Source organism: Leuciscus leuciscus, assembly GCF_965113295.1.
Source record: "Leuciscus leuciscus genome assembly, chromosome: 12".
Taxonomy (NCBI): domain Eukaryota; kingdom Metazoa; phylum Chordata; class Actinopteri; order Cypriniformes; family Leuciscidae; genus Leuciscus; species Leuciscus leuciscus.
Window position 1 is genome coordinate 4,202,362 of NC_138736.1, and position 26,308 is coordinate 4,228,669.

General features: G+C 37.3%; 1 protein-coding gene and 1 long non-coding RNA gene across 5 annotated transcripts in view; one reads left to right on the forward strand and one right to left on the reverse strand.

The window, feature by feature from the left end:
* Window positions 1-569: 569 nt before the first annotated feature.
* kiaa0319l (KIAA0319-like) lies at window positions 570-25,984 on the reverse strand. 3 transcript variants are annotated; one of them, XM_082185851.1, is made up of 23 exons: window positions 25,688-25,984; window positions 24,704-24,739; window positions 23,466-23,601; window positions 23,215-23,332; window positions 17,457-17,791; window positions 16,179-16,431; window positions 15,945-16,043; window positions 15,774-15,865; window positions 13,131-13,218; window positions 12,937-13,029; window positions 11,785-11,917; window positions 11,382-11,610; window positions 10,059-10,182; window positions 9,813-9,945; window positions 8,678-8,826; window positions 8,409-8,560; window positions 8,075-8,213; window positions 5,739-5,898; window positions 3,461-3,603; window positions 3,255-3,377; window positions 2,693-2,783; window positions 2,526-2,614; window positions 570-1,892 (listed from the first exon to the last, which is right to left on the reverse strand). In XM_082185851.1, exons 4-23 carry the CDS (start codon window positions 23,309-23,311, stop codon window positions 1,696-1,698), a joined length of 2,919 nt encoding a protein of 972 aa, XP_082041977.1. In that variant the 5' UTR covers window positions 23,312-23,332; window positions 23,466-23,601; window positions 24,704-24,739; window positions 25,688-25,984; the 3' UTR covers window positions 570-1,695. The 3 variants fall into 3 exon arrangements, with proteins under 3 accessions (XP_082041977.1, XP_082041979.1, XP_082041978.1); XM_082185853.1 differs by having other exon boundaries at window positions 16,179-16,422; window positions 25,688-25,983; XM_082185852.1 differs by lacking the exon at window positions 24,704-24,739.
* LOC309511010 overlaps window positions 3,610-26,308 on the forward strand; it is a 295,833-nt gene continuing 273,134 nt past the window's right edge. For both annotated transcript variants that reach the window (XR_014210470.1, XR_014210471.1), the window contains exons 1-2: window positions 3,610-3,733; window positions 4,231-4,497. This is a non-coding gene — a long non-coding RNA (uncharacterized lncRNA). The remainder of the gene's footprint in view (window positions 3,734-4,230; window positions 4,498-26,308) is intronic.

Consider the following 26,308-nt stretch of genomic DNA (forward strand, 5'->3'; position numbering starts at 1 on the left):
TGTGGATGTCACAAGTTTGATCTGCACAAACTGTGCATGGAATTAACAAGTGCCTGCTTTGACTTGTAATAAATAGACAGTTTTCAATAGTTGGCTCTGTGTGCTTTAAACCAGGGCATTGCCAACACTAATTTCCAAAGTTATAACACCGTTTTAGTAACTATTTGACAGTGTCCTTGTTATGCATGTTACATATAGTAGTAAAAGCTAAGCATAATTAAAAACAAGGGACCTTAAAATACAGCATAGCTTATTTTTCCTCATTATGCACACATATGACCAACAAAATAAATAGTTAATCTCAAAATTAAAATCAGTCAGTAAAAAAACACTTAAAAAAAAACCAAACATTTTTATACCCTGAATGATAGAACTTAAATGATAGAAATGAGGTGTTCATTCACTAAGATCATAATAATTAAAAACAAAAATATAGGCATATGGAGTCTAATTTGGATTCAGGCGAGTTTAAGCTCCACTTGAAGCAGTAAACATGTGATTTACTTTACAAGAAATTGTGTACAATTATGAGATTAAGGACAGAAATCAAGCATAACAAAAGACAGCTGTAAATATATATATTTTTAATTTACTCCAGTTGAATTAGAACAAGTCACATGAAACAGGGAATTCTTCACTAAAAACAACAACAAAAAAGCATGGATTAAAATAAAAAAATCTTAATTTTCCCCATGCACTCATCTGCAACTCAGACATGTAGGGAGGAAAATAAATTTTAAAATAATAATAATAATAATTGCACACGTCGTCAAAATAACATTAAACCTTTTCATAATAAACCATCCAGTAACATTGGAACTTAAAAGATTCTTGGCAGAACTGAAACTATTTTCAAACCAAATGATGATTTCTGATCCAAAAAGAGTAAAATGCAGTACTAATGCAAGCCCAAGTGTAACAAAACATGATTTATTATTTGGCGGCTGTTCCAGTTTGAGTAAGCCAGACCCCATCCGGTCACATTCATCCTCAAAACCAGAGACTCTGGCTCCAGTGCAACATCCAATGCAATTTCCAGTGTACGATATTCCTCCTTAAAGAAAAGAAACCCTTGAAAAACATGGCTATTATGCTGCAGACGTCACTTTTGCTGGTGTTTAAAGGGGCAAGACTGCAGAGTAGCACACGCACGTCTCAATGTAATACATGCAAACCATGAACAAATAAAACATAAGGAAAAACAAATCTTGCCTTCTCATGCAGTCATACATGGCACTGTTGGGTGCCTTTAGGACTCACTCTCTGCATTATTACCACAAGTAAAAATATACAAATTATTAGACATGCCAGGCAGTGTTTGGATGTGACAGGCTGCCTGTCATATCAGGAAGCTTCGTAGGAAGGGGACAGTGAGGCAGGCTCAGTGAGATGAGACATTCTGGTGGGGAAGAGTTCCTCAGGGAGCTACTTTGAAAGGCTCAACCCTTTCGGCTAGTACATCTCAACATTCTCATTGTCTTTTGAGGTGCGTGGCTCTACAGATCTCATCTGGGTTTAAACGCATTTTTATTTTGGCTCAGACTGGGCTGCGATTCAACCCGAGGATGCATGTGCAGAGGTCATTCCTGAAGTCCTGCAGGTTCCCTCCCGAATTAAAGTCGTGACGCGCGTCATGGATGAGGGGTGAACAGTGCGTTGGTGCGATACGAGAGGTTTGGTGTGTGTGTGTGTGTGCTAAAGCAGCTCCTCTTTTTGTTTTTTGGGTTTGTGAGGACCTTGGCCGTTACGCAGAGATCCGTTTTGGGGCGGCAGGAGTTTTCCACGCTCTCGGTCGGACCACGGGACGCCCGCCTGGCCGTCGTCACTCTCCAGATCGGAGTCAGAGTGCATGAGCGCGGAGGAGGAGGGAGCAGGAACGGACTTCAAGCGACCTGTCGGGGAATGAAGTATCTTAGCCATGGAGGACGTATCATAGGGTTAAAATAAACTAGGGCTGTCTATTTAACACGTTCATTTAATATAACAATTTATTCATTTAAAATAAAAAATACAAAGTGAATAAAATATAAAGCATTTATAAACCATTAATACTGTTCCAAATATATTGAATATATTGACTACGGTTCAAAAGTTTAAGATTTTTGAATGTTTTTGAAAGAAGTCTCAAATGTAATATTGTGAAATATATTTCAAAATGTCACTTATTATTATTATTGTTGAAAACTTGCTTAATGTTTTGTACAAAGTGCATTCTTTGATGAATAGAAAGTTAAAAAAAACAGCATTTATTTGAAATAGAAATCTTTTGTAATGTTATAATGTATTTACTGTCACTTTTGATCAATTTAATGCATCCTTGCTGAATAACAATATATATATATATATATATATATATATATATATAAAAAATACCATACTGCCCCTAAATCTTTTGAATGGTAGTGTATATTCAATTCTTTACTCTGTCTTTGGGAAAACACTTTTAAATAAGTGATTAATTACAATTAATTATGTAATTTATTAATTTAAAATATTGTTCAGTGACTGACAGATCATTTTATTACCAGGTCTTTGTAACTGTAATTCCAGCGCCTCTTGTTCATCCCCATCCAGCATTTTATAGCGGCTCTTTCGTCTCCCTTTGCTTTTCCGTCTGCTCGAGACACCAACAACACTTTTAATAAACACTAACAATAAACTCCAAATAAATGATCATGTGTCTCACCCTTACCTTCGACAGCAGCACACAATACCCCATATTACGGTCGCTATGCCAACCACGGTCATGAATGATGCTATCGTCACGTATAATACACTCCATTCTGAAAGAAAACATTAACAGGCCATTAAACAAAGAAACGCCTCAATTGTAGTCTTGAGTTTTCTTCCCAGGAATGAACACGTCACAATATTACTAATTTAAATAATTCCCGCCCAAGCTAAATAAAGGGGCGGGGCCTGATTGAGTTAGTAGCGTGTTGAAACTGGTGGTTATGTTAAGATGCGTGACATTTCTCAAACACGCTCAAAGCAGTTGACCAATCACAACACACTGGTCTAGCCAACCAATCAGAGCACATTAAGCTTTTCAGAAGGAGGGGCTTCAGAGAGACAGGAACTAAACAGAGCGTTACTGACAGACTGGGAAGAGAGGAGCTGCAACAATGGAGAATATGGGGAAAATAATGTTTTTGAAACATAATGCATGAAAACTTATTCTAGTAGAGCCGAAAAACAAAATCAAAGGCATAATAGGTCCTCTTTAAAGCAGCTTCTTTAAAGTGTCTCCTCACCACAGTTGCTCACAGCATCCCCAAAATAAGTACTGAATAAATTCTCCATCCAGAACGGGTGGCACACGCAACGTCTGGTGAAGGAGTCGCATTCCCCGTGACTGGAGCAGTTCAGCTGGCAGACTGGGGAAAGATCAGACCGTTAACACAAGACCACTGCTACAGTAAAAACATGGGTTAATAGGGCGTTTAATATGAATACTCACTGACTGTGTCCACTCGCCGGGCCCTAAAGATAAGGAATTCATTTTTTTGCTTGCGAAATTTGTTGCGTAGTTCCATAGCAACACTATGGCCAGTCAATGGAGGTCGTCCAGGACCTCCAGATACCAGGAATACCAGGCGAGTGCTGTAAAGTACGCAAGTAATCATCATATATGCAACATATATCAAATTAAAACAGCTTTTATAAAACTTCTGATATGACTTGAACATGTGAGTGTGCATATTTTAAACATTTACTTCAAAAGTACTATAGAGTGCTAGCCTGGTTAAAAGAAACCAGACCCTTCTCAGTTGAAACTGAGTGTAGGGTCTGGCGAAGCTATGTAGACAAATCATTTCCAAAGGGGCGTCACCAACCGACGTAGCTCAAATTCCTCTGGGCGCAATTGGATAGTCATAAAATCAATCAGATCGATGAAGGAGATGATGTATGCTTCGAGTGTTGTTCTTTGCTCCGGTTTTAACGAAAACGGTAAGTTTAAATCGCTCAAAACAGACGCGATAACTGATTCGTTTATATACTGTCTATGACTCGAACGATTGATGTTCCACGGCGGCATCCATCTCTGTAATGAAATCTCCTTCAGCGTCGCTGCGCTGTCGTCATCATGTAAATCCCTCCCCAAACGTTTCTGATTGGTGCCGCGATTTCGGCGGCACAGAAATGAGTTTGAATGAGCTCTTCTCCAGACTATCCTGGAGAGAGAATTAAAATTCGCCGGAAGTAGTCTGGGTTTTCCCAGGCTAATAGAGTGCTGCAGGGATGACAAATTTGGTTACAAGTTAGCATTTTAGCACTTCCGGTTCCATTCATAGTTATATTTGACCCTGGACCACAAAACCAGTCACATGGGTAAATGTTTTGAAATTGAGATTTATACATAATTTGAAAGCTGGATTCAAGTTGTCCATTAATGTAGGCGATTTGTGCTGCATTCACTCACAAAAATAAATGTTTTATATATTTACGGAAGGAAATTTACAAAATATCTTCATGGAACATGATCTTTACTTAAAGGTGGGGTATGTGATTTGCAAAACGGCCAGCAGATTTTGAAAATACACAACTCAAATGGTCCTACCTTCTTTCCTTTGACTCCACCCATTCAAAGAACATGAGGGGGATGGGGGAGGGGGGGATGGTACGACCGTTTGATTGACGCACTTACTGTCCAATGATTCAAGGTGGTCTTGGAAATGATTGGCTGGAGTTTTTCGAGTCCTGCCCGTTCCACAGATGATTCAATTGCTTAATTTTCATTTCAGTGCTTCTACCTCAGTGGCTGTAAGTGGGTTAGGAATAGGATTTCAAGTGATTTTGAAAAAATGGCCAAAAAAGAGAATTACATACCCCACCTTTAATATCCTAATGATTTTTGCCATAAAAGAAAAATCTATAATTTTGACCCATACAATGTATTGTTGGCTATTGCCACAAATATACCCATGTGACTTGTGACTGGTTTTGTGATCGAGGGTCACATATATACACAGATGCCTTATTATCAGCTGTGCGTATGGAACGGTCAAAGCCATGAACATTCGAGAGCAAGTTGACTGAGCATCTGCAACCAGAGTTATACTTATGTATTAATATCTATATCTGCAATAAACTTCAGCAGATGATTTTGCTAACTAACACAAAACAAGACGAAGGCGTCAGTTAACACAACATTGAAAGTTACCATAGTAAATGTAAAAACATTAAAAAGTACCATAGTAAAAACCTATAATACATATAATAAACAAACAAACATATTCCCACCAGGAATTTAAATCTCTGAAATCTCTACAAAACTCGAACTTTCAGGGGAAATGTTTCACACAAAGACTGAAAGAGTTGTCAGAGTCTTAGTGATGGTGACGCTGAAGCTGCGACTGTAGTGTAGTTTTTTTTATAGCCTATATTTAGCTTTTCACTTCTGCCGACTGAATTTAGGCTTCAAAATTCATAAAATTTGTGTTAATTTGTGAAAATTATCATGATGAACAAAACGTGCAAGAATCATAAACGTTTGTTGATTTCAGAGCTTATTTTCTACAATAATCCAAAAGTTGGGTTTTTGTGGAAGGAGGGTGATTGTGATGACCTACAAAAATACGTCATCACTGCAGCGCTCTCTATACTATTTGTGTGAAAACAAAGTTTTTCTATGGTTTCTTTACAGTAACATGAAGCAATTTAATCAGATCAGTGGAGATGAGGCGTTAACTTTAGCGCTGCCTATGAAGCCTTAACTTGCGCTAAGCCGGATTTACCTGTGCTCATTGAAGGCGCTAATCTCTCGCACAATGATGTCACTGTCCAAGACTCCCAGGAGGACGCCAACCTGCCTGATGAACATATCCTTCTGTCTGCGGGACACCTTATCCACAGGGACGTCTAGGATCAGCTCCACCAAGTCTCGCGCATAAACATCTGAGGAAGAACGAGAGAATTATAGTATCATTTAATATATTTTACTTAAAGGGATACTCCACTTTTTTTGGAAATAGGCTCATTTTACAACTCCCCCAGAGTTACACAGTTGAGTTTTACCGTTCTCGAATCCATTCAGCCGATCTCCGGGTCTGGCGGTACCACTTTTAGCATAGCTTAGCATAGATCATTGAATCGGACAGGACCATTAGCATCTCTCTCAAAAAAATGACCAAAGAGTTTCGACATTTGCTGCCGTACCATGGGTCCAGCAGGCGTAATGATATGACGCAGCGCCTGATAATAGGTCTAATAGGTTAGACAAACTTAGTCCCGGTCACGTTGGAAGTTACCGAGCTGGGGACTATTTTCAGGCGCTGCGTCATATCATTACGCCTGCTGGACTCATGGTACGGCAGGAAAGTTTCTTGATTATTACGCAGGAATGAGAGTATAGTTCCTAGCCATATCAGCCTAGAAAATCGCAACTTTACATTTTCCATCGGTCTTAGTACACGATGTCACTACAGAAGAGTCAAGTTTTAAATAGGAAAAATATCAAAACTCTTTGGTCATTTTTTTGAGAGAGATGCTAATGGTTTTGTCCGATTCAATGATCTATGCTAAGCTATGCTAAAAGTGGTACCGCCAGACCCGGAGATCAGCTGAATGGATTCGAAAACGGTAAGACTCAACTGTTTAACTCTGGGGGAGTTGTAAAATGAGCCTATTTCCCAAAAAAGTGGAGTATCCCTTTAAAAGTGTTCATGTTTTTTTTTTTTTTTTTTTTTTACAAGTTCAACTTTTTTTTGTGTCACTGTGTAATGTTGCTGTCTGAGCATGAAAAATGCCTGCAAAGTTGCAAAACACAAAGTCCCTCCAGTAGGAGTTATTCTTTATATCAGCGTCACTGTTTCTGAACACCCTGAAACGCCTCCATTCTGTTCTTGAGTTTCTTCAGTATTCCTCATTTAAAGGGGACCTGTTATGCAAAATTCACTTCCATAAGGTGTTTGAACACATGTGTGTATCCACAGTGTGTGTACACAACCAGCCTATAATGGTAAAAATCCCCCCCGAGTGAGCCGCAGCAGTCGCCATTTCTGTTTTCTTCGCTGTAAAAGCTGGAGATATACAATGTCTGTGCCTAGAAATCATTACAAATGTTCTGTTATTGGATGTACCAACGAACATAAGAGTCTCCATAGACTCCCTTGCATCTGAGCCACTGAGGACACAATGGTTGAAGTTCATTTATGAAGAAAAATGTGCAGAAGAAAGTCATTAAAGTGTTATATATTTGGTCAAATCATTTTATGCTGGACCGCTTCTCAAACGAGGGTCAGTTCAACGCTGGATTTGCACAAAGGTTTTTAGATTAACATGACAGTACATGCTAGTCAATGAGTTGAATCAACTCAACTCCACAAATTTATCCACTAACCATTCAGAAACGTCCAGTTATAAAAGCTGTAACTTCTTCTGGAGTTTCTCCATCAGTGTCAGCGTAAGGCTGAACACCGCTACTGACAACTTCTGACATATTGGCTCCGCCCTCTTCTGGAAAGGTCTTCTGCAGCTCATTTGCATTTAAAGGGACACATAAAAATGGCGTGTTTTTGCTCACACCCAAATAGGGGCAAATTTGACAAGCTATAATAAATGATCAGTGGGGTATTTTGAGCTGAAACTTCAAAGACACATTCTGGGGACACTAGAGACTTGATATTACATAAAAAGGGGCATAATAGGTCCCCTTTAAAGGGGCGTGGCCTGGTTGAGTTAGTTAGTAGTGTGTTGAAACTGGTGGTTATGGTAAGGGACAGTACATTTCCCAAACACGCTCAAAGTGATTGCCTTATCACTACACACCGGTCCAGCCGACCAATCAGAGCACATTGTGCTTATCAGAAGGAGGGGCTTCATAGAGACCGGAATTAAACAGAGCGTTACTGACAGACTGGGAAGAGGAGCTGCAACTTGTGGAAATATGTGGAAATATAAGGTGATTTTTGAACATACAAACATGAAAACCAATTCTAGTAACAAAATCAAGACTTTGAATGCTAAAACAGCAACATTACACACTAAAGAAAGTTGAAAATATAAAAAAGCATAATAGAACCTATGCATAATAAAACAATGCAATTAAAAAAAAAATGGCGAGCACACAGACCTGGTCGAACCTCTACAGTGCCTTTGTCAGCATGGGTCTTTCCCTTACTGTCGGTTACAGTCAGGGTGAAACTGTACTTCCCTTCCACCAGATTACCAATAAAAAGCACTGCCTGATGGTCAGAGTTATTCAGGACATCCTAGAAGAGAAAAACAGAGGGCACATTTCAACAGTGTCGCCTTCTGGTCCTGATTAATGGCTCCTCAATCTTTGAGAAACACATTCTTTAAGTGTACCAAATAAACCGGTTTCCCTTGTTCTGTCACCACAAGGGAATGAGCCATGAATATAATGTGAATGCCAGTAAGAGTTTCGCTTTATAAACAGCACTGACCCCTGCAGCCGGGCTCGTGTCTTCACGGGTCCAGAGGTAGCTGATGCTACCCTTATCATCTGATGATCGAGAACCATCCAGAACTGCTGTCCGGACGGGAAGAGTGATCGGAGGACTGGACAGCACTTTGGCAACAGGTGGCTGATCATCCTCTGATTTGAACAAGCCAAAAGCCAAATTATTTCTAATATGACAGACAGACTACAATAGAAGTTTTCTAACGAACACCAACATTAAAGCTTTTCTTGGATTGAATTAAGGACGCGCACCTTCTCGGACGATGACAGAGACTGTGTCAGAATTCTCCAGCATCCTTTCATCCGTCACCGTCAACATGAAAATGTACTCGCCCTCTTGCAGACCCGTCACCACAGCGATCGCAGTGTCAGCGTTTTCAATCTTCACCCCTTCTGGGCCCCTGTGACCCCATCAAAAACACATAAGCCACGAGTCTACAACTAAAATAACTACATTACTACCCTGTACATTTGAAAAGTAAGACATTTGACACAAAAACTAGGGATGTAAATCAATTACAAATTAATTCAACATATGCAGATTAATTATTTAAATTATCCAAATAATATTCAAATTAAATTATCCAAATAATATTCAAATAATATATTCAAATTAAATTATTCAAATAATATTAGCTAAACAACTGCTCCCAAAGACAACACACTACTGTAGTAGATGAGTAAACCATTGAATAGTAAATACATTTTTGTAATATGCAGTATATACATATACACACACTACTGGAAAAAATGTGCATTTGTGGTCTTTTTTAAATGTTTTTGAAAGGTCTCTAATTGCTCACGAAAGCTGCATTTATTTGATCAGTAATATTGTGAAATATTATTACAATTTAAAATAACCATTTTCTACTTTATTATATTTTAAAATGTAATTTATTCCTGTGATCAAAGCTGAATTTTCAGCATCATTACTCCAGTCTTCAGTGTCACATGATCCTTCAGAAATCATACTAATATGCTGATTTGCTGCTCAAGAAACATTTCTTATTATTATTAATGCTGAAAACAGTTGTTTTGGAAATGTTTGTGGAAAGAGTGATGCATTTGTTTCAGGATTCTTTAAAGAATAGAAAGATAATAGAATTTATTTGAAACAGAAATCTTTCATAACATTATAACTGTCGTCCTGTCACTTTTGATCAATTTAATGCATCCATGTTAAATAAAAGTATTTCTTACAAAAAAATACTTTACTGACCCCAAATTTTTTAATGGTACTGTATGTTAAATGTGTTAAATTGGCCTTAACAAAATAAAATCCAGTCCATAAAATTAGACTGTACATTTTGTACAAGAACATTTTAATTATTACGAATTATGAATACACATAAAATGAACGCGGGAGGAGTGATCGTGTGTAACTGACGTGTTCTTTGTCCAGTGGTACGTGGCAATCTTTTGGTCGTCGGTGCTCTTGCTGCCGTCCAGTGTGGTGCGATCGACAGGCAGCGTCAGCTCCTTATCTGGACCAGCATCCGCTACAGGGGGCTTGTTATTCTCTGGAGGGATTTCACATAGAGAGAGAGAGAGAGAGATCAAGCACAAGCAGAAGCTACAAATGTAGATTTACAAGATAAGTATGAATCATTGCGCCCTGTATTTAAAAACATACCTGGCTGGACAATGACAGTGACCTGAGCCGTGTCTTGCTGGCCAGACGAGTCAGTGACGGTCAGCTGAAAGGTGTAGTCACCCTCCTGCATGGCAGAAAGCTGCAGAGTGGGCGTCCTCACACCCTATGGAGAACAAAACACAAGAGTGCTCAGTAATGCACTCACTGACAAAAACAATCAGCATAAAATGCATTCAAAGTAGATCTGCACGATAAATTGAGATTTTTATTTTATTTTTTTAATAGAGATCACGATTCTGAACAGACAAATAAACAAAATAACATCTTTACTAGAGGTTCTGACAAAATGTTAATTGCTGCAGTCTATAAAAAAAAATATTTGAATGAATGATTCAATGACTCACTTTTAAAGACTTGGGCTGTGCGCGAAATCGGCCCCTATACCCTTAAACAGGGCACTATTTGAGGGGACAGCAATTTGTAGTGTTGTCCGAAACCATAGTGGATGTTATCGACTGCACTCGCACAATGCACCGCAATAACGAGTGTACAACCAATGTACGCTCAAAGGCTAAAGAATACCCATAACGCACTGTGACGGTCACGCCGAATGAATTACCACGTCTCGCCAGAAGATGGCGCCGCAGCTGAATCATCCATACATATATTTCCCAAACCGCTGGTCCAATGAGGGGAGTTCAAGATAAATGTTTTCATTACTAATGAAGCTGCCAGTTTCAAATGATTACTAAACAGCAAACACAAACTATGCAAAAGCGGCAGCCCTTCCGGGCGCACTCAGTGTCCAAATTCACTCCTTCAACTGGACTATATTAGTGGACTAATGTAGGGAATAGTGAATGAGCTATAGAGGGCAATTTCAAACACATGTTTGCACAACTGCATGAACAAATCTCTTGAGTGAATGATTCAATGACATGCATTTTTTAACAGTCACTTGTCGCCACCTACTGGTGTAACAATGTAATGATAAAGTGTTAAGTTACTTTTAAAAGGTGATTTACTCTATTTTGATCGCTACTGTAGACATCAGTATTTATATACGAACTATCAACTTTTATCCCAGAACTTCTGTGATCATTTGAATTATTGTAACACAGAAATAATGATACTGTGTGGTTGAAAAGACTGTTTTTGTGAAGCTGTTTCATATCTATACCTGACAACTGCTCTCTCTGGGTCAGAACACAGATCTGAATGTTCGCTGTGATCGTACTTGCCAAAGGTTTAATAGTCATAGCCGAATTGTCATCATTTGGGAATAAGATCGTGTGGGTGTTTGAATCGAGATTACGTCATCATGCAGCTCTACTGCGAAATGGCATTGTGTTTCTCACGTACCTGCATCTCCACCACCTTGCCCTTGCTCTCAGGGCTGAGCGACCATTCATAGGACAGATTCTCATGGTCGTCAGTGCTTTGGTTGCCGTACAGTATGATAGAGTTGTGTGGCAGTGTGATCACTTGGTTGGGTCCAGCATTAGCTGTAGGCTTGTAGTCCGTGGCCTTGTTGACTAACAACATGGCTTGGGTTGAATTCTGAGCTCCATCCGAGTCAGTCACCGTGAGTCTGTTAGAGAAAAAATATGATATAGTATAACAACCTTTTTTATTTGTTGTTTATTTTTTAGATTCTTTGAACAGTTTGCCAGAGGACAGACTGGTTTGCCGGGTTTTGCAGTGGTTATCTGCTGAATGTGCCCCGTAATACAGGGTATGTACAAAAAATTGATTTAAGACATACCTGAAGGTGTAATTCCCAGGAACCAGGTTTGTGAGAGTGAGAACAGCAGTATCACCTGAGGCCTTTTCTTCTCTGAGCGGCCCTTTCACCTCCTCCCAATGCCACGACACCACTTTATCATCATCAGTACTCACTGAGAAACACAAGACATTAATGATCACAAATGGTTCATTAGAGATTCTTAAACATTATATGTGACCCTGGATCACAAAACCAGTCATAAGTCGCACGGGTATATTTGTGGCAATAGCCAATAATACATTGTATGGGTCAAAATTATTGATTTTTCTTTCATGCCAAAAATCATTAGGATATTAAGTAAAGATCATGATCCATGAAGATATTTTGTAAAGATCCTACCATAAATATATAAAATATTTATGTCTGTGAGTGAATGCAGCACAATCGCCAACATAAATGAACAACTTTAAAGGCGACTTTCTCAATGTTTAGATTTTTTTGCACCCTCAGATTCCAGATTTTCAAATAGTTGCATCTCAGCCAAATATTGTCATATCCTAACAAACCATAAACATCAATGTAAAGCTTATTTATTCAGCTTACAGATGATGTATAAATCTCAACTTCACAAAATTGACCCATGTGACTGGTTTGTGGTCCAGGGTCACATATTTAAAGATATTTAGCAATGTGTTAATTCAATACATTTAATGCAAGCTTGGTGCGCATTAAAAAACTTTTTTTTAAAACAAAATATTTGACTGATCCCAATTTTTTTTGAAAGGTTCAATTAAATTCACATTTATTTGTATAGCGCTTTTCGCAATCCACATCATTTCAAAGCAGCCTTGCAAAAAAAGCATGAGTTATGCATTTCAGAAATGTACAAATACAAATCACAGTTGGCTAAAAAAATATATTAATTTAAACAATGTAATAATTTAAGGCACCAACAATGAACTCATTGAAGTAATGAATACTTGTTTGTTAACAAATGACTATGCCATATAGAAAGTTTTAGCATTGGTGCTTGTTGATTTAGAGTTTGCATCATCTGAAGTCCTCGGCGAAAGGTAGAGTACTTTTTATTTTAAATTTTTTTAATAATGCAAGTAGTATAAATGCTACTATGGCTTATACAACGGTAAAAACTGGTTTAGTGAAAGCAAAAATAAAAAAAGTGATACGCACGTTGACCGTCAATCACAGTGGAGCTTGTAGGCAAGGAGATTTCCTGGTACTTTGGAGAAACTACAGCCACAGGTGGCTTATTCACTCGTGGCTCTGTAGAAGCAAGAAATGCAGGACTTATACGGGCTGACCAAACACAACTCTGAAAACTGATTCCAGTATACAATTAGCATGTACATCAATACTAAAGTCACCTGGTTTGACAGTAACGTTGACGTATCCCTCCCCATGAGCACCGTCACCATCCACTACCACCTCAAACTCATAGAGACCCACTGTCAGCTAAGGGAAACATATGGAATATTAGGAATGTTTAGAATATATATATATATTCTGCAGGGGCCGGTTGCACCAGCTGTGCACAAGTTACATCTTAGCCTAGCTTTGACGTAAATGGACTCTAAATTACGACTTAGGCACTTCTAAATATTTTTGCGTTGCACCATTAAACTTAGTTGAAGCGTAACTCTACGTACAGTACAAAAGTTTGGAAACATTACTATTTTTAATGTTTTTGAAAGAAGTTTCAAGTTTCTTCTGCTCATCAAGCCCATTTGATCAAAAATACAGAAAATTTTTTTTATATTGTGATATATTATTACAATTTAAAATAATTGGTTTTCAATTTAAATGATCATTTATTTCTGTGATGCAAAGCTGAATTTTCAGGATCATTACTCCAGTCTATCACATGATCCTTTAGAAATCATTCTAATATGATGATTCATTATCAAAGTTGGAAACAGTTCTGCTGCTTAATATTTTTTCATAACCTGTGATACTTTTTTAGGATACTTTGCTGAATAAAAAGTAAAAAATAAAATAAAAATAAAAATAAAAATAAAAAAGAAGCAAATGTTTTAAAAATAGAAATCTTTTGTAACAACAATATACACTACTGGTCAGTCATTTTTTTTTCTTTTTTTTTTTGAAATAAATCAATACTTTTATTCAGCAAGGATGTGTTAAATTGATAAAAAGTGATAGTAAAGAAGATTTATATTATTATAATTTTTCTATTTATTTTGAATAAATGCAGTTCTTTTTAACCTTTTATTCATCAAATATATTAGGCAGCAGAACTGTGTCCAACACTCATAATAAATCAGAATATTAGAATGATTTCTAAAGGATCATGTGACACTGAAGACTGGAGTAATGATCCTGAAAATTCAGCTTTGCATCACAGGAATAAATGATAATTTAAAGTATAATAAATTGAAAACCAATTATTTTAAATTGTAATAATATATCACAATATAAAAAAAAAAATCTGTATTTTTGATCAAATAAATGCAGGCTTGATGAGCAGAAGAACTTCTTTCAAAAACATTAAAAATAGTAATGTTTCCAAACTTTTGGCCTGTACTGTATAAACTAAATATTTACGGCAGCCTCCGATCAGGAGTAACGGTTGGAATAAAATATCAGACAGACTGATCTGCATCAATAAGCACTTCTTTTACCTGACAGACTTCAATTCTTTAGACATATATGATAATCCTGACATTTACACTCGCTTACATTTTAAGAGAGAGAACATTACGTGAAAAGATTACTTTGTTAGCGTCTCTTTAACACGAACCCGTCCTAAACAGCGCGCCGCTGTGTGCATCGGTCCATGTTGTGCATGTCAAATATCAGTCATAATCAATAAACGTAATGTTTTTTGTATCACTATTGCTCACGTATTTGAAGGCTGCTATTGGATCATCGAGGCTAAACGTCATATTATGCGACTACGCGTTACTTTACGGAGAGCTTACGACCTACTAGCAGCGTTCTGCCTTACGAACAAACGGTGCAACGGAACAAAGTACAGAGTAAGTTACAAACTAGCTAGTAGTTACTAAGCCTCTAGTGTGGACTTTACGTTCCAATTTAAGAAAGAACTTACGCACGGCTGGTGCAACCCGACCCAGGACACTAGCTCTCCAGGAGCAGGATTGGACAACCCAGGGGCCGGTTTCACAAAGATAGACTTTGACTATGGCTTAGATATAGTAGATAGTCAGACTTCAGATAGACATCTAAATCAGACCGTTGCACAAAGCACTTAAGACTCTGACTATCTTAAGTAGGACTACACTGCAATGCATTCTGGGTAAAATAAGACACTTTTCAAAACAAAAAACATGGCGGATCGAGTAAGCGCATTCAGCCGCTCAGTGCAGTTTACCCCAGCGGAAAATATGTGTTTGTTGGAGGAGTATAACAGTTACAAGGACATTTTACTTGGGAAATTTAGCGGAGAATGTAGTAACAAGAAGAAATGTTTAAATTATGAGCCATTTTCCCTTTTCTTTTGGCTGTGTGTAATGTAACTGATTGTTACTGCTGGTTGCCAAGGTCAAGTCAAGTCAAGTCAAGTTTATTTGTATAGCGCTTTTCACAATACAGATTGTATCAAAGCAGCTTCACAGTATTAAATTTAAATAATACAACAAAGTTTGTTTCAAGAGGAATTTATTTATTGATAAAATTAAATTAAATATCCCCAAAATATCCCCAAGGGATATTATATCCCCAAAATATCCCCAAGGTAACAGAGTCTTAGACCTGAGTTAGCCTGGGGGGAAGGCGTCTAATTTTTTTGGTCTAAATTAAGTCAGTCTTTATTTTTGTGAAACAGTCTAACTTGCATTAGACTAGACTATGAGCAAATTTTAGACTTGTCTAACACTATAGACCGCTCTAAAATAGCTTTGTGAAACCGGCCCCAGGTCTAAAAGGTTTGATTTTTTTATATATATGTATATATATATAAAACTTTTAGGCCATGGGTGTCCAATCCTGCTCCAGAAGAGCTCCTGTAGACAATGAACACTTTAATTTACCTTACTGAGCTTAAGCGTCTTGCTGTGTTTACCCTCCATTTCTCCACTATAGTCTTTTGGATGTGTCCTCAAACGCCAGTCATAGTTAGCCGCTAAAAGGAATTAACAGATACAATTATAACAAAGATAAAGGAGGAGAAGCCAACAGCAATGGCTTATTTAGAGCAGTACCTGAAGGGGGCTCTGGCACTACAAAAGCATTCAGTTCCACCTCACTGCGGGGTAACGTGACCTCCACATTTTTGCCGGCAGACACGACCAGCTCTCGCACTGAAACAATCGTTACAGTCACAGATAAATCTGATTTGTAGACCTTGATTTTCATTTACTTTGAAAACCTCACATGAAAGATAATAAATACATACAGAACAACACAACACATAATTCTAGAGCAGTGTGTCGTACCAGCTGGTGTCGTTGTTGGAGCCACTGAGTGTGTGTCAGACGTGGACTGTGGAGACTGGTTACTGTTGTTTAACGCTGAATGATCTCCAGTGTCTGCATCCAGTGTGGAATTATGCTCAGATACTGAGACCGCTTCATGTTCGCCACTGCCACTGGTGGACTGGATGGGGATCTCACCGGCTGTATGCGGAAGAGCTGCATCATGGGATGTGGTCAATGGCACTGTGGGTTTAACAGACTGGTCCTGTATGTCCTGCAAGGGTGAAAATATCAGTAAGTTCACAGAGATAAGCTGCAAATGCAGAAATGTTATGCTTTAGGACAGTGGTATTAAAATGTTATTACAAATTTGTCAAAATAAACAACATTATGATTTACAGTATTAAAAAATACATATTCATTTTGAGACTTTATATTACATTTAACAGACTTAGTTATTTTCATTATTATATAAAACTTAAAAATTAACTTTAGATAAATATTAGATGTAAAATATGGGAAATTATATAAAATGAAATGCATATATGCTCCAAATACAAGATGTTATGCTTCAGGACAGTGATATTAAAATTCTAAATTCTAAATAATTTTTGTCTAAATAAATTAAATCCTTTTTGAAAATTCCACAAGTCACCACAACATAATAATGTACAGTGATCTAAATGTAAAAAGGGTGGAAATGAGCATGCACAATTAAATGCAACAAATAGAATATAAATAGAATCAAAAGAAAATATACGATTTTGTCTTAATAAATTAAAAATAAATAAATAAAATCCTAACAAGTCACCACAACTTTATAATGTACAGTATTAAAAAAAAGTAATATTCATTTTGAGATTTGCTATTACATTTAACAGTGTAAATTACTTATTTATTTATTTTATTTTTGAATATTAAATTAAAGATTATTAATCATTACCAAATAAAATAATTAAATATCACATTCAATTACATATTATTTGTTTTCATTTGTAATCTAAATTTAAAAAATATGGGAAATGAGCATGCACAATTAAATATCCATTAATCAGACAATATATACAGTATATGCTGCAAATCAACAGTTAGTGCAATATTTTCTTCTTTAGGATAGTGGGTCTCATTCACAAGCTCATATAATCCAGATTCATCAACATTAGAACGAGGGTAACAACAAGCATACGCACCTTGCCGGTGGATATTTTTAGCACATTTATTAGTAAGAACACTTGTATGCACTTATTAGCGAATGAGACCCACTCCTGAACGCGTTTGAGATCAGATAATATGGCTTACACGCTCCGTCTCCCTGATTACTCTGACATCCTCGGCGTTGAAAACGTCCCTCTTACTGCGCATGGCCGTGTTCAGATGCTGAAGAAGCCCCAGAGACTCTACATCCGGCTGAGGAAGAGACCGAACGGCGCAGCCCTTCGCTCGAGTGCAGGTCAGCAACACGCAGCGTCCACCGAGGCTCCACACGGCCCCGCAGGAGGGCTTCATACAGCAGGATTCCCAGCATCGAGACCCTAAATGATCCACTGCCAGTGGCTGCCAGCCCAGACCGATGACGCTGCTCCAGTGGATACCCAGGACACCCCCCGTTACTGTGCACATGCTGCCCGAAACCCCTGAGAGAGGGACAGATGAGGCACAAATGAAGCTTGACAAGGAGAAATTACAGATGAGAGGGAGAAAAAAAAACGACTAAAAACGGTATCAATGTTTTAGACTGTTTGCACTGGGATATCAGAAAAAGAAATATCAGGATACCAATAATCTGATAAATACTTTTTTGTTAGGGCCGATAACCGATAAATGCCTAAATTTGTCTAAAAATAAATAAATAAATAAATATAATAAATAAATAAATAAATAAATAAATAAATAAATAAATAGAATGCCTGGCTTAAAATGTCACAAGTGATTTTAGTTACCACAAAATTATAATACACAGATTAAATAAATAAATAAATAAATAAATATTATATATATATATATATATATATATATATATATATATATATATATATATATATATATATTTATATATATATATATATATATTTATATATTTATATATATATATATATATATATATATATATATATATATTAAACTAAATTAAATGACCATGTGTCATCAAATATCCAATTTAGGGTGCTATGTATCCATAATTTACATAAGAATAAATAAATAGATAAAAACTCTAATATTGTCTAATAACCAATATGTCTGATAGTAAAATTCTATATGATTTTGTCTAAATGAACTATCAACAAACAAGCAAATAAACAAATTAATTTAATTTAATACATCATTTAAATACCAAAATTGACTTTAGACACCACAACATTATAATGTACAGAATAAAAAAAAGTTGCTATACATTTAAAGGTGTTATTAAATTATTTTCATTATTAAATATTGAATTAAATAATACATTTACATTTTTATTAAATTAAATATTTCAATAAATTAAAATGATTTTTTTAAAATCATTTTATGTTGAGCATAAGATACCAGCAAAGGTAATTTAAATCTAAAAAATAATTATATATTATATATTAAAAAAATAATCAGCATGAACGATTAAATATATGCTAATATTGGCAGATAGATCAGAAATAATTTACAATTCATATGCAATGCAATTGGTTCTTAAATTCAGTCTCTAAATGATATATATTATATTATTATATATAAGCTCAACTGCAGAGGAGTTCAGAACAATAGGCTACTGACGGTCCATGCATGTAGACTCACATCCAGCCCTGATTCGATGGGAAATAAATAATGCCTGTCCGTGCCACTGCAAAACAAGGCTGTTTATCATACAGGTCACTAACACATCACACTCGTCTCTGCACTGACAAGTTCCAGGAAGTCAGAGTCCAGTTAGACATCCACCCCCCTTCCCCAATCCCTTCATAGACACGGTTTTGTCTCCAAAGACTGTAACCATGACAACAGAGGGTCGTTAATTATGGGGTGGCAGTGAAACTTAAACTGCAGGACACAGAAGCCCCAGCCGTGGAGTTTTTCTTTGGGGTGGGGGACTATAGGCCTGTTGTGCGATTTCCCCCCTTTGTGAAAACGAACACAGTGTGTCCATTATGCTTCCCACTTTTGCAATCCTCCAAATCAGTGCCATCACTCATCACCGCAACAAGTCACAAACATACACATGCTACAGGCCAACAATGGTCTGACATCTAACTAGTCAAATAATGCTGCAGACTAGTCTTGTTTTGGTTTTCATATTTTTGGCTGTGTTGTTTTAGGCTATGTTCACAAAGACCCGCCCCCTTTAGTTACTGTTGCTATGTCCGACAAGCCACGCCGCTCTCACGCCACACATGTTCTCACACAGTGAAATATACATCGTGGAGCAGAGAGGACACTGACAGACAGGACAGACCAGGTTACTTTTGATATGAAACAAAGTCTCAACTTTCAAATTTGGTCATTTTTTAAAGAAATTTAAATAAATACACCATTTTGTGGCTCTTTAATGTGTCTGACAGAGTCAGTTAAAGCTGCTCGTGAACCGATCATCTCTTCCTTCTAGTTAATTTATAGCATTAAATAAACATGAAAGAACATAAGAAGGAATGTTGTTTTAACCGCGGAAAGACGTCAGTACACTCCGTTTTTCAAGTTCAAATCCTGCAGCGTTAATCTACTACTTTGTCAGACAAATAAGGCGGATTCGGCGGATGGAGGATTATGATTGGTCAGATCGCCTGTCACTCAAACTCCCTGCGAGGGGTCAATTGGCAGGTTTGGTTTGATTAAAACAAACCCTGATGCGATTGCTCTGATAGTGTGGTTCATTTGAATGAGTGTGAACGCGTTCATCCGAATTCTGGTGCGCATCAAACAAGCGGACCGAGACTCTAGTGCGGTTTGACTTAAATATGAACGCAACATGGACCAAAGACATCTTTACGAACCAAAAACAGGACGTGATGTCACAAGATGAAAACTTAAGGACAGAATTCTCAAGAATAACTGGGTTGTGTCCGAAATCACCCCCTCATTCACTATTCCCTACATTAGTCCACTAATATAGTCCACTTGATGGAGTGATTAAAAAGAGTGTGCCGGAAGGGCTGCCGTTTTTGCATAGTTTGTGTTTGCCGTTTAATAATTATTTGAAACGTGGCAAACTGGCAGCTTCATTAGTAATGAAAAGATTTAACCTGAATGCTGCATGGAAACTATGTATAAACCTTAATTAAACAATTTAATAATCAATTAAAACGTCTGATATTACGCTGTATCCTCATTGGACCAGCGGTTTGGAAAATGGATGTACAGATGATTCAGCTGCGGCGCCATCTTTTAGTTAGACGTGGTAATTCATTCGGCACGACTCTCACAGTGCATTATGGGTATTCTCTAGCCGTTGAGCGTACATCGGTTGTACACTCGTTATTGCGGTGCATTACATACAACAGGGCTCTCAAGTTTTGAACTGAGTTCAGAGTGAGATTTTGGCGGCGAACGGGTGTCTGATCTCATAAATTACACATATTCTTACAAATAAAATAAAATTTATTTAATTCAGCATTTATTTGTGTGTGTGTGTGTGTGTGTGTGTGTGTGTGTAATACTTATTATATATTATATATATATATATATATTATTATAGAGAATACTTTTTGTGCGCAAAAAACCCCCCCGACTTTATTCTACTATTCAGATTTCCTTGTGGGCCTCGAGTGAATTCACGTAGTGTTTTAGCGCAACGCTTCTGTGTTGTTGTACGTAAACTTAAGATTGAGCCACTGAAGTCACTTGGACTATATTAACGATCTCTTTAATAACTTTTCTGGGCCAGCAAGTTCAAATCACATAGAAGCCTATGGAGGAGTGATCCAGCTCTCAGATTTAATCAAAAATATCTTAATTTGTGTTCCGAAGATGAACGAAGGTCTTACGGGGTTGGAACAAAATGAGGGTGAGCAATTACTGACATAATTTTCATTTTTGGGTGAACTAACCCTTTAAGTTGGTAATGTCCTTCCTAGAAGTTGGTCTCAACTGCTTTGTGAACTAAGTTACTTAAGATAAAACTACCAGGGATTCAACAGACTAGATAGGCTAATTCACGTGATAGTCTGGTCAAACTGTTAGTTAACATAACGTTACCAGCTGTCTGGACACATATTCCCCAGCAATGGTGAGATGACTTACATAGGATGTTCTTCTCCCACATTGATCAGTCTGTACTCTGTAGAAATTAGTTCGGCAAGATGTAAATCATTTAAAATGTGACAGCCGCTGTCCTCTTCTGTAACCGTTACGTTACTTACTTCAGCGAGCATCTGAATCTGTGTCGCACGCACGAGCCTGTGAAAATCTTACCCAGATACAGCAATGCTATTTTCTGATTGGCTGTTCGGTAGCTATATTTTGTTTCACTCATGGTTTCACGGTTTAAAAAATAGCGCCGCAACTTGGTGGGCGTTATCCTCGTAATGTCTCTGCGTGAGAAATACAAGGTGTGGCGTGTGAGCGTGTGAATGGGTTGAAATGCGTGTGTCTCACGCCCAATGCGTGAGACTTGAGAGCCCTGGATACAATGAGCGCATTTAGCCAAGCATTGTTTTGTTGGTTCAGTAAGTTCCGTCACAAAATATGTCATGAAAGTCATTTTTTATTATTTTTTCCGAAGTGTTGACAACTTAGTGTTAACTAATAATTGTTATAAACTGGTACTACCAACAAAATATTAGTGCATTCCTGGAACTGGGTGTTGTTACACTACATCCTTATGCATCGCTTTCTGCCAGGACTTTCATGGGCTTTTCCCAAATCACTGAAGTGACGTCGACGTCCGGGTTAGCGGTAGCATTAGCCGTCAGGCAAGGGTTATTTAAAGGAACACTCCACCGTTTTTTTAAATAGGGCTTATTCACTTTCTTTCCTACATTTAGATAGGTGGGCAAATGCATTTTTGTCTCAGTGCATGCATTGTTTTAGTTTGACAGGGTCGGCGCTAGCTTAGCTTAGCACAATGAATGGAATCCTTTGTTGCCAGCTAGCATGTCCTGAGTAAAAGTGATATACATTTTTTTAAAAACTCACCTAATTACTTCTTGTGGCCTGCGTATTCACAACAAGTACAAATAGTGATGCAGATTAACACTAGGCGATTTCCTAGGCAGATATTGACTTATATATTAAGGACTATATTAGGGGGAAGCACAGGCGAAGCACTGCTACTTGGGCGTGATATCTCTGCGCCCAAGTAGCAGTGCTTCACCTGTGCTTCCCCCTAATATAGTCCCAAGTCAATATCTGCATAGGAAACCGTCTAGTGTTAATCTGCATCGCTATTTGTACTTGTTGTGAATACGCAGGCCACAAGAAGTAATTAGGTGGGTTTTTTAAATTTTTTATATCACTTTTACTCAGGACATGCTAGCTGGCAACAAAGGATTCCATTCATTGTGCTAAGCTAAGCTAGCGCCGACCCTGTCAAACTAAAACAATGCATGCACTGAGACAAAAATGCATTTGCCCACCTATCTAAATGTAGGAAAGAAGGTGAATAAGCCCTATTTCAAAAAACGGTGGAGTGTTCCTTTAAGTAAACTCCTGATGTACTTACAAACTTTCCGATGCCTCGTTTTATGAGTACAGAACCTATTTGTACTACTGTAGAAGTTTGGTACCATTCTGGGCATTATTAGTGGGGTAATATACGAGATACATCATAGGATCCATTAGCGCCTGCACTAAACCATTTGGCTGATATCTCTAAATAGGCTCTAACTTTAATAATGTTCGACCAAGGGAAAAAAGCTTCTGGGGGGGTGTTTGGCTCGAAGTCATGGTGCAAATTTACTCTGAACCATCCCTTTAAGAATGACTTAATGTATAATTTGTGGGGGGTCCAGACCAAAAGAACTAAGAGAACTGAACACACCCTTAATTATCATGCAGTTGTTTAGCTGTCAGCAGCACAGATCATTCTTCTTATGCCACTGATTTGGAGATATTTCATACAGAGATCACAGAAATGACTACGAGACCTGCTTACCAGAGACTGAACAGAAGAAATACAGACAGCTCAGGTACAGTGAGGTCAACTGGACGGGCCATTTCCATCTGCGCATCCTCAGCTCCGCATTGAGCATCTTCTAATTAAGAGCACAGATCTTGGAAAGAAAAAAAAAAGATATCAAACTCATACAGCGGATTCATCTTACGTACATTACACAAACGCCAAGACTACAACAGACATTAGTTTGTGTTGTAGTTGCTTGCAATAGCAGAGAATGTTTGTCATACCTTTCCCCAAAAATGATCCAGAAACCCCAGCGATACAGGGAGGTAAATGATGTGAGACGTGAGCAGACAGGCGAAGAGTCGTCCACACAAACACCTCCTGAAGCCACAGCCGCATCGCACCACAGCGCTGCCAATTCTGGTGAGAAATTCATATCAAACAAACGGGACGAGAGATTTAGGGCAAAAACCTTATCTCAGCATTGTTAAAAGCAACAAACATTTATGTATCAAAGTGTTCTAATATAATTAATGCTTTTCCATTATTATTTTGATTTACTGACAACTCAATATCAGCAATATCAAAAATATGACAATTTGACAAATATGAAAAGAATTATGCTGTCAGATCGATTAATGGCAATTAATAAAAGTTTGTGTATATATATATATATATATATGTGTGTGTGTGTGTGTGTATATATATATATATGTGTGTGTGTGTGTATATATATATACATACATATATTATGTAAACACTTATGTTAGATGCGATTAATTGTGATTAATCTATTTGACAGGACTAATATATATATATTCATAAAACTTGTATGTTAGATGTGAAATAATCGATTTGACACCACTAATATATTTACAAACTTTTGTTAGATGCGATTAATCGATTTGAATGCACTAAAAAGTAATATAAAATAAAAATAATTAATATATAATATTACAAATATAAAAAAAATACTAAAATTCTTTCATTTTCCTTTAATCCTCCCTTTTCTGGCTTATGCTACTCTGAGCAATGCCTGAACTTTGTATTTTGAGCAATTCTTGCATAGTTTTAGCTTCTTCACGATGACTCAATTCAGCCCTAATTTGTAAGTCGCTTTGGACAAAAGCGTCTGCTAAATGACTAAATGTAAATGTACATATAATACATATAAAACAATATAAATTTTTAAATATATTCTCAAACATATTTAAAATTAATATTTGATTTAACAATCTAAAGTCAGGCGTATGCAGATGTCACAACTTATGAGGAAGTAAGAAACCGAATGCAACTATTTGAGAAAATGTCACTTGACTGAAAAATAAAACCAAAAGCTCAAATCTCAAAAACGTTTGGTTACATTACTTCACCAACAGTAACATTCAGATGCATACTTCTTAATGTCAAACAAACAATAGCTGGTTTTATCAGGGTGTGAAGGAATGAACAGGGATAGTTCACACACACACACACACACACACACACACACACACAAAATATTCTTCAGTCATTTAATCACCTGTATATTGTTTCCAACCTGTACACTTTCAATCTTCTGTGAAACACAAAAGGAGAAGGTTTGGCATAATGACACTTTCAATCATCGTTCGTTTTAAATACATAATTTTACATACAATGAAAGTGAAAGGTGACAGAAGCAGTTTTTCCACAGAAGAAAGACTGTCATTTACATGTGAATAAATGACGGAAGAAGTCTTATTTATGGATGACTTATTCTTTTAAATCACTGGGTATATTTACCTACATAAATTTCACTTAATGTATTTCAAAATAGTTTAAAGAGAGTTTCCAAAGCACACTGGTTTTGAATCTTCTGATGTTATTATGATGGACAGGCAAACGCGATGGTGGGACAGTATCGCGACTCGTCGCGTTTGAGACAGAGACAGGTGTGTGTACAAGACGTGTTAAGATCCGGGATGGCAAGCTGTCATTACAGGCCTTCTTTGCGCCAACACAAATACTATTACAAGTAAACGGATTCATTAGGGGTAATTCATGCAGGTTTTACTTGCCGTGAACGCGCATGCTGAGTTTGCGATGCCATTTAACTGAGTGACCAGAAAATTAAGAAATGTCGATGACAACATCTTAAAATAATCAAATAAATAATTTAACAAATGGCACTAATCATCTTCACGGTTTACATTATAATAAAAATGGATGTCAGTTCAGAATCTTAATGCGTTTTAATACACTATTTACAAGTTGGAAACGCTCACATTGCGCACTGATGCATATTAAATGTAACGTACAACCCCCAAAAATGTCACGTTTAGTCGACATTGTGTATTTTGCTTGTTTTTATGCATGACTGATTGAAGCTCGCGCGTATTAGGCAGTTTTGGGTTATTATCAGTGGACGGGTTGCTAACAGCTGTTTAGTGTTAGTTACCACTAACTCACGAACGAGCCAACATCATCACGCGACTCTGTGTTTATCGATATATTGTGACAAACAGTGTCAAAATATGTCACTCACCTGCTCAATGTCAGTCAGATTACTGTGGCGCAAAATGACATTAGACCTTTACAGCAGGACCTGTTTTCATCTCGATCTGGGTCAGTAATCTCTCACACTCGTCTCTCACACGGACGGAAACAGACGCGCGCTCACGGCGAACCGTCGCATTTCCGCCCCGCACACCGAGTCGTCATTTTAAAACGTTAGAATTCGATCACAAAACAGAACTTTGGTGGAAGTTATCGATATATAAAATCAATAATAGAGTTTTAAAAATACAATTTATTTAGCAAATTGTAACGCAATGAAGATGCCACTCACAAACATGGCCGAAAACATTCCCCGAAACGTCACTTCCGATTTAAATTTCTCGCTCATAAACCCTATATAATATATAATATCAGATTTATATCTGTATATGTAATAGCTAGGGTTAAAACGTATATTAAACAATATTTTCTGACATCTGAAAACTGAATCCCTTTTTTAAAGCATTTTATTGTTTTCGTTTGTTTTTTTATGTGTGTTAGCTGTTAGCTGTTAGCGCTGGTTTCCAGATATTATTTCACCTCACCAGAGAGCGCTGTTTATCTTACTTGCGGGCCTTTAGCTCCCTCTCTCTCTCTCTGACCAGTCTCA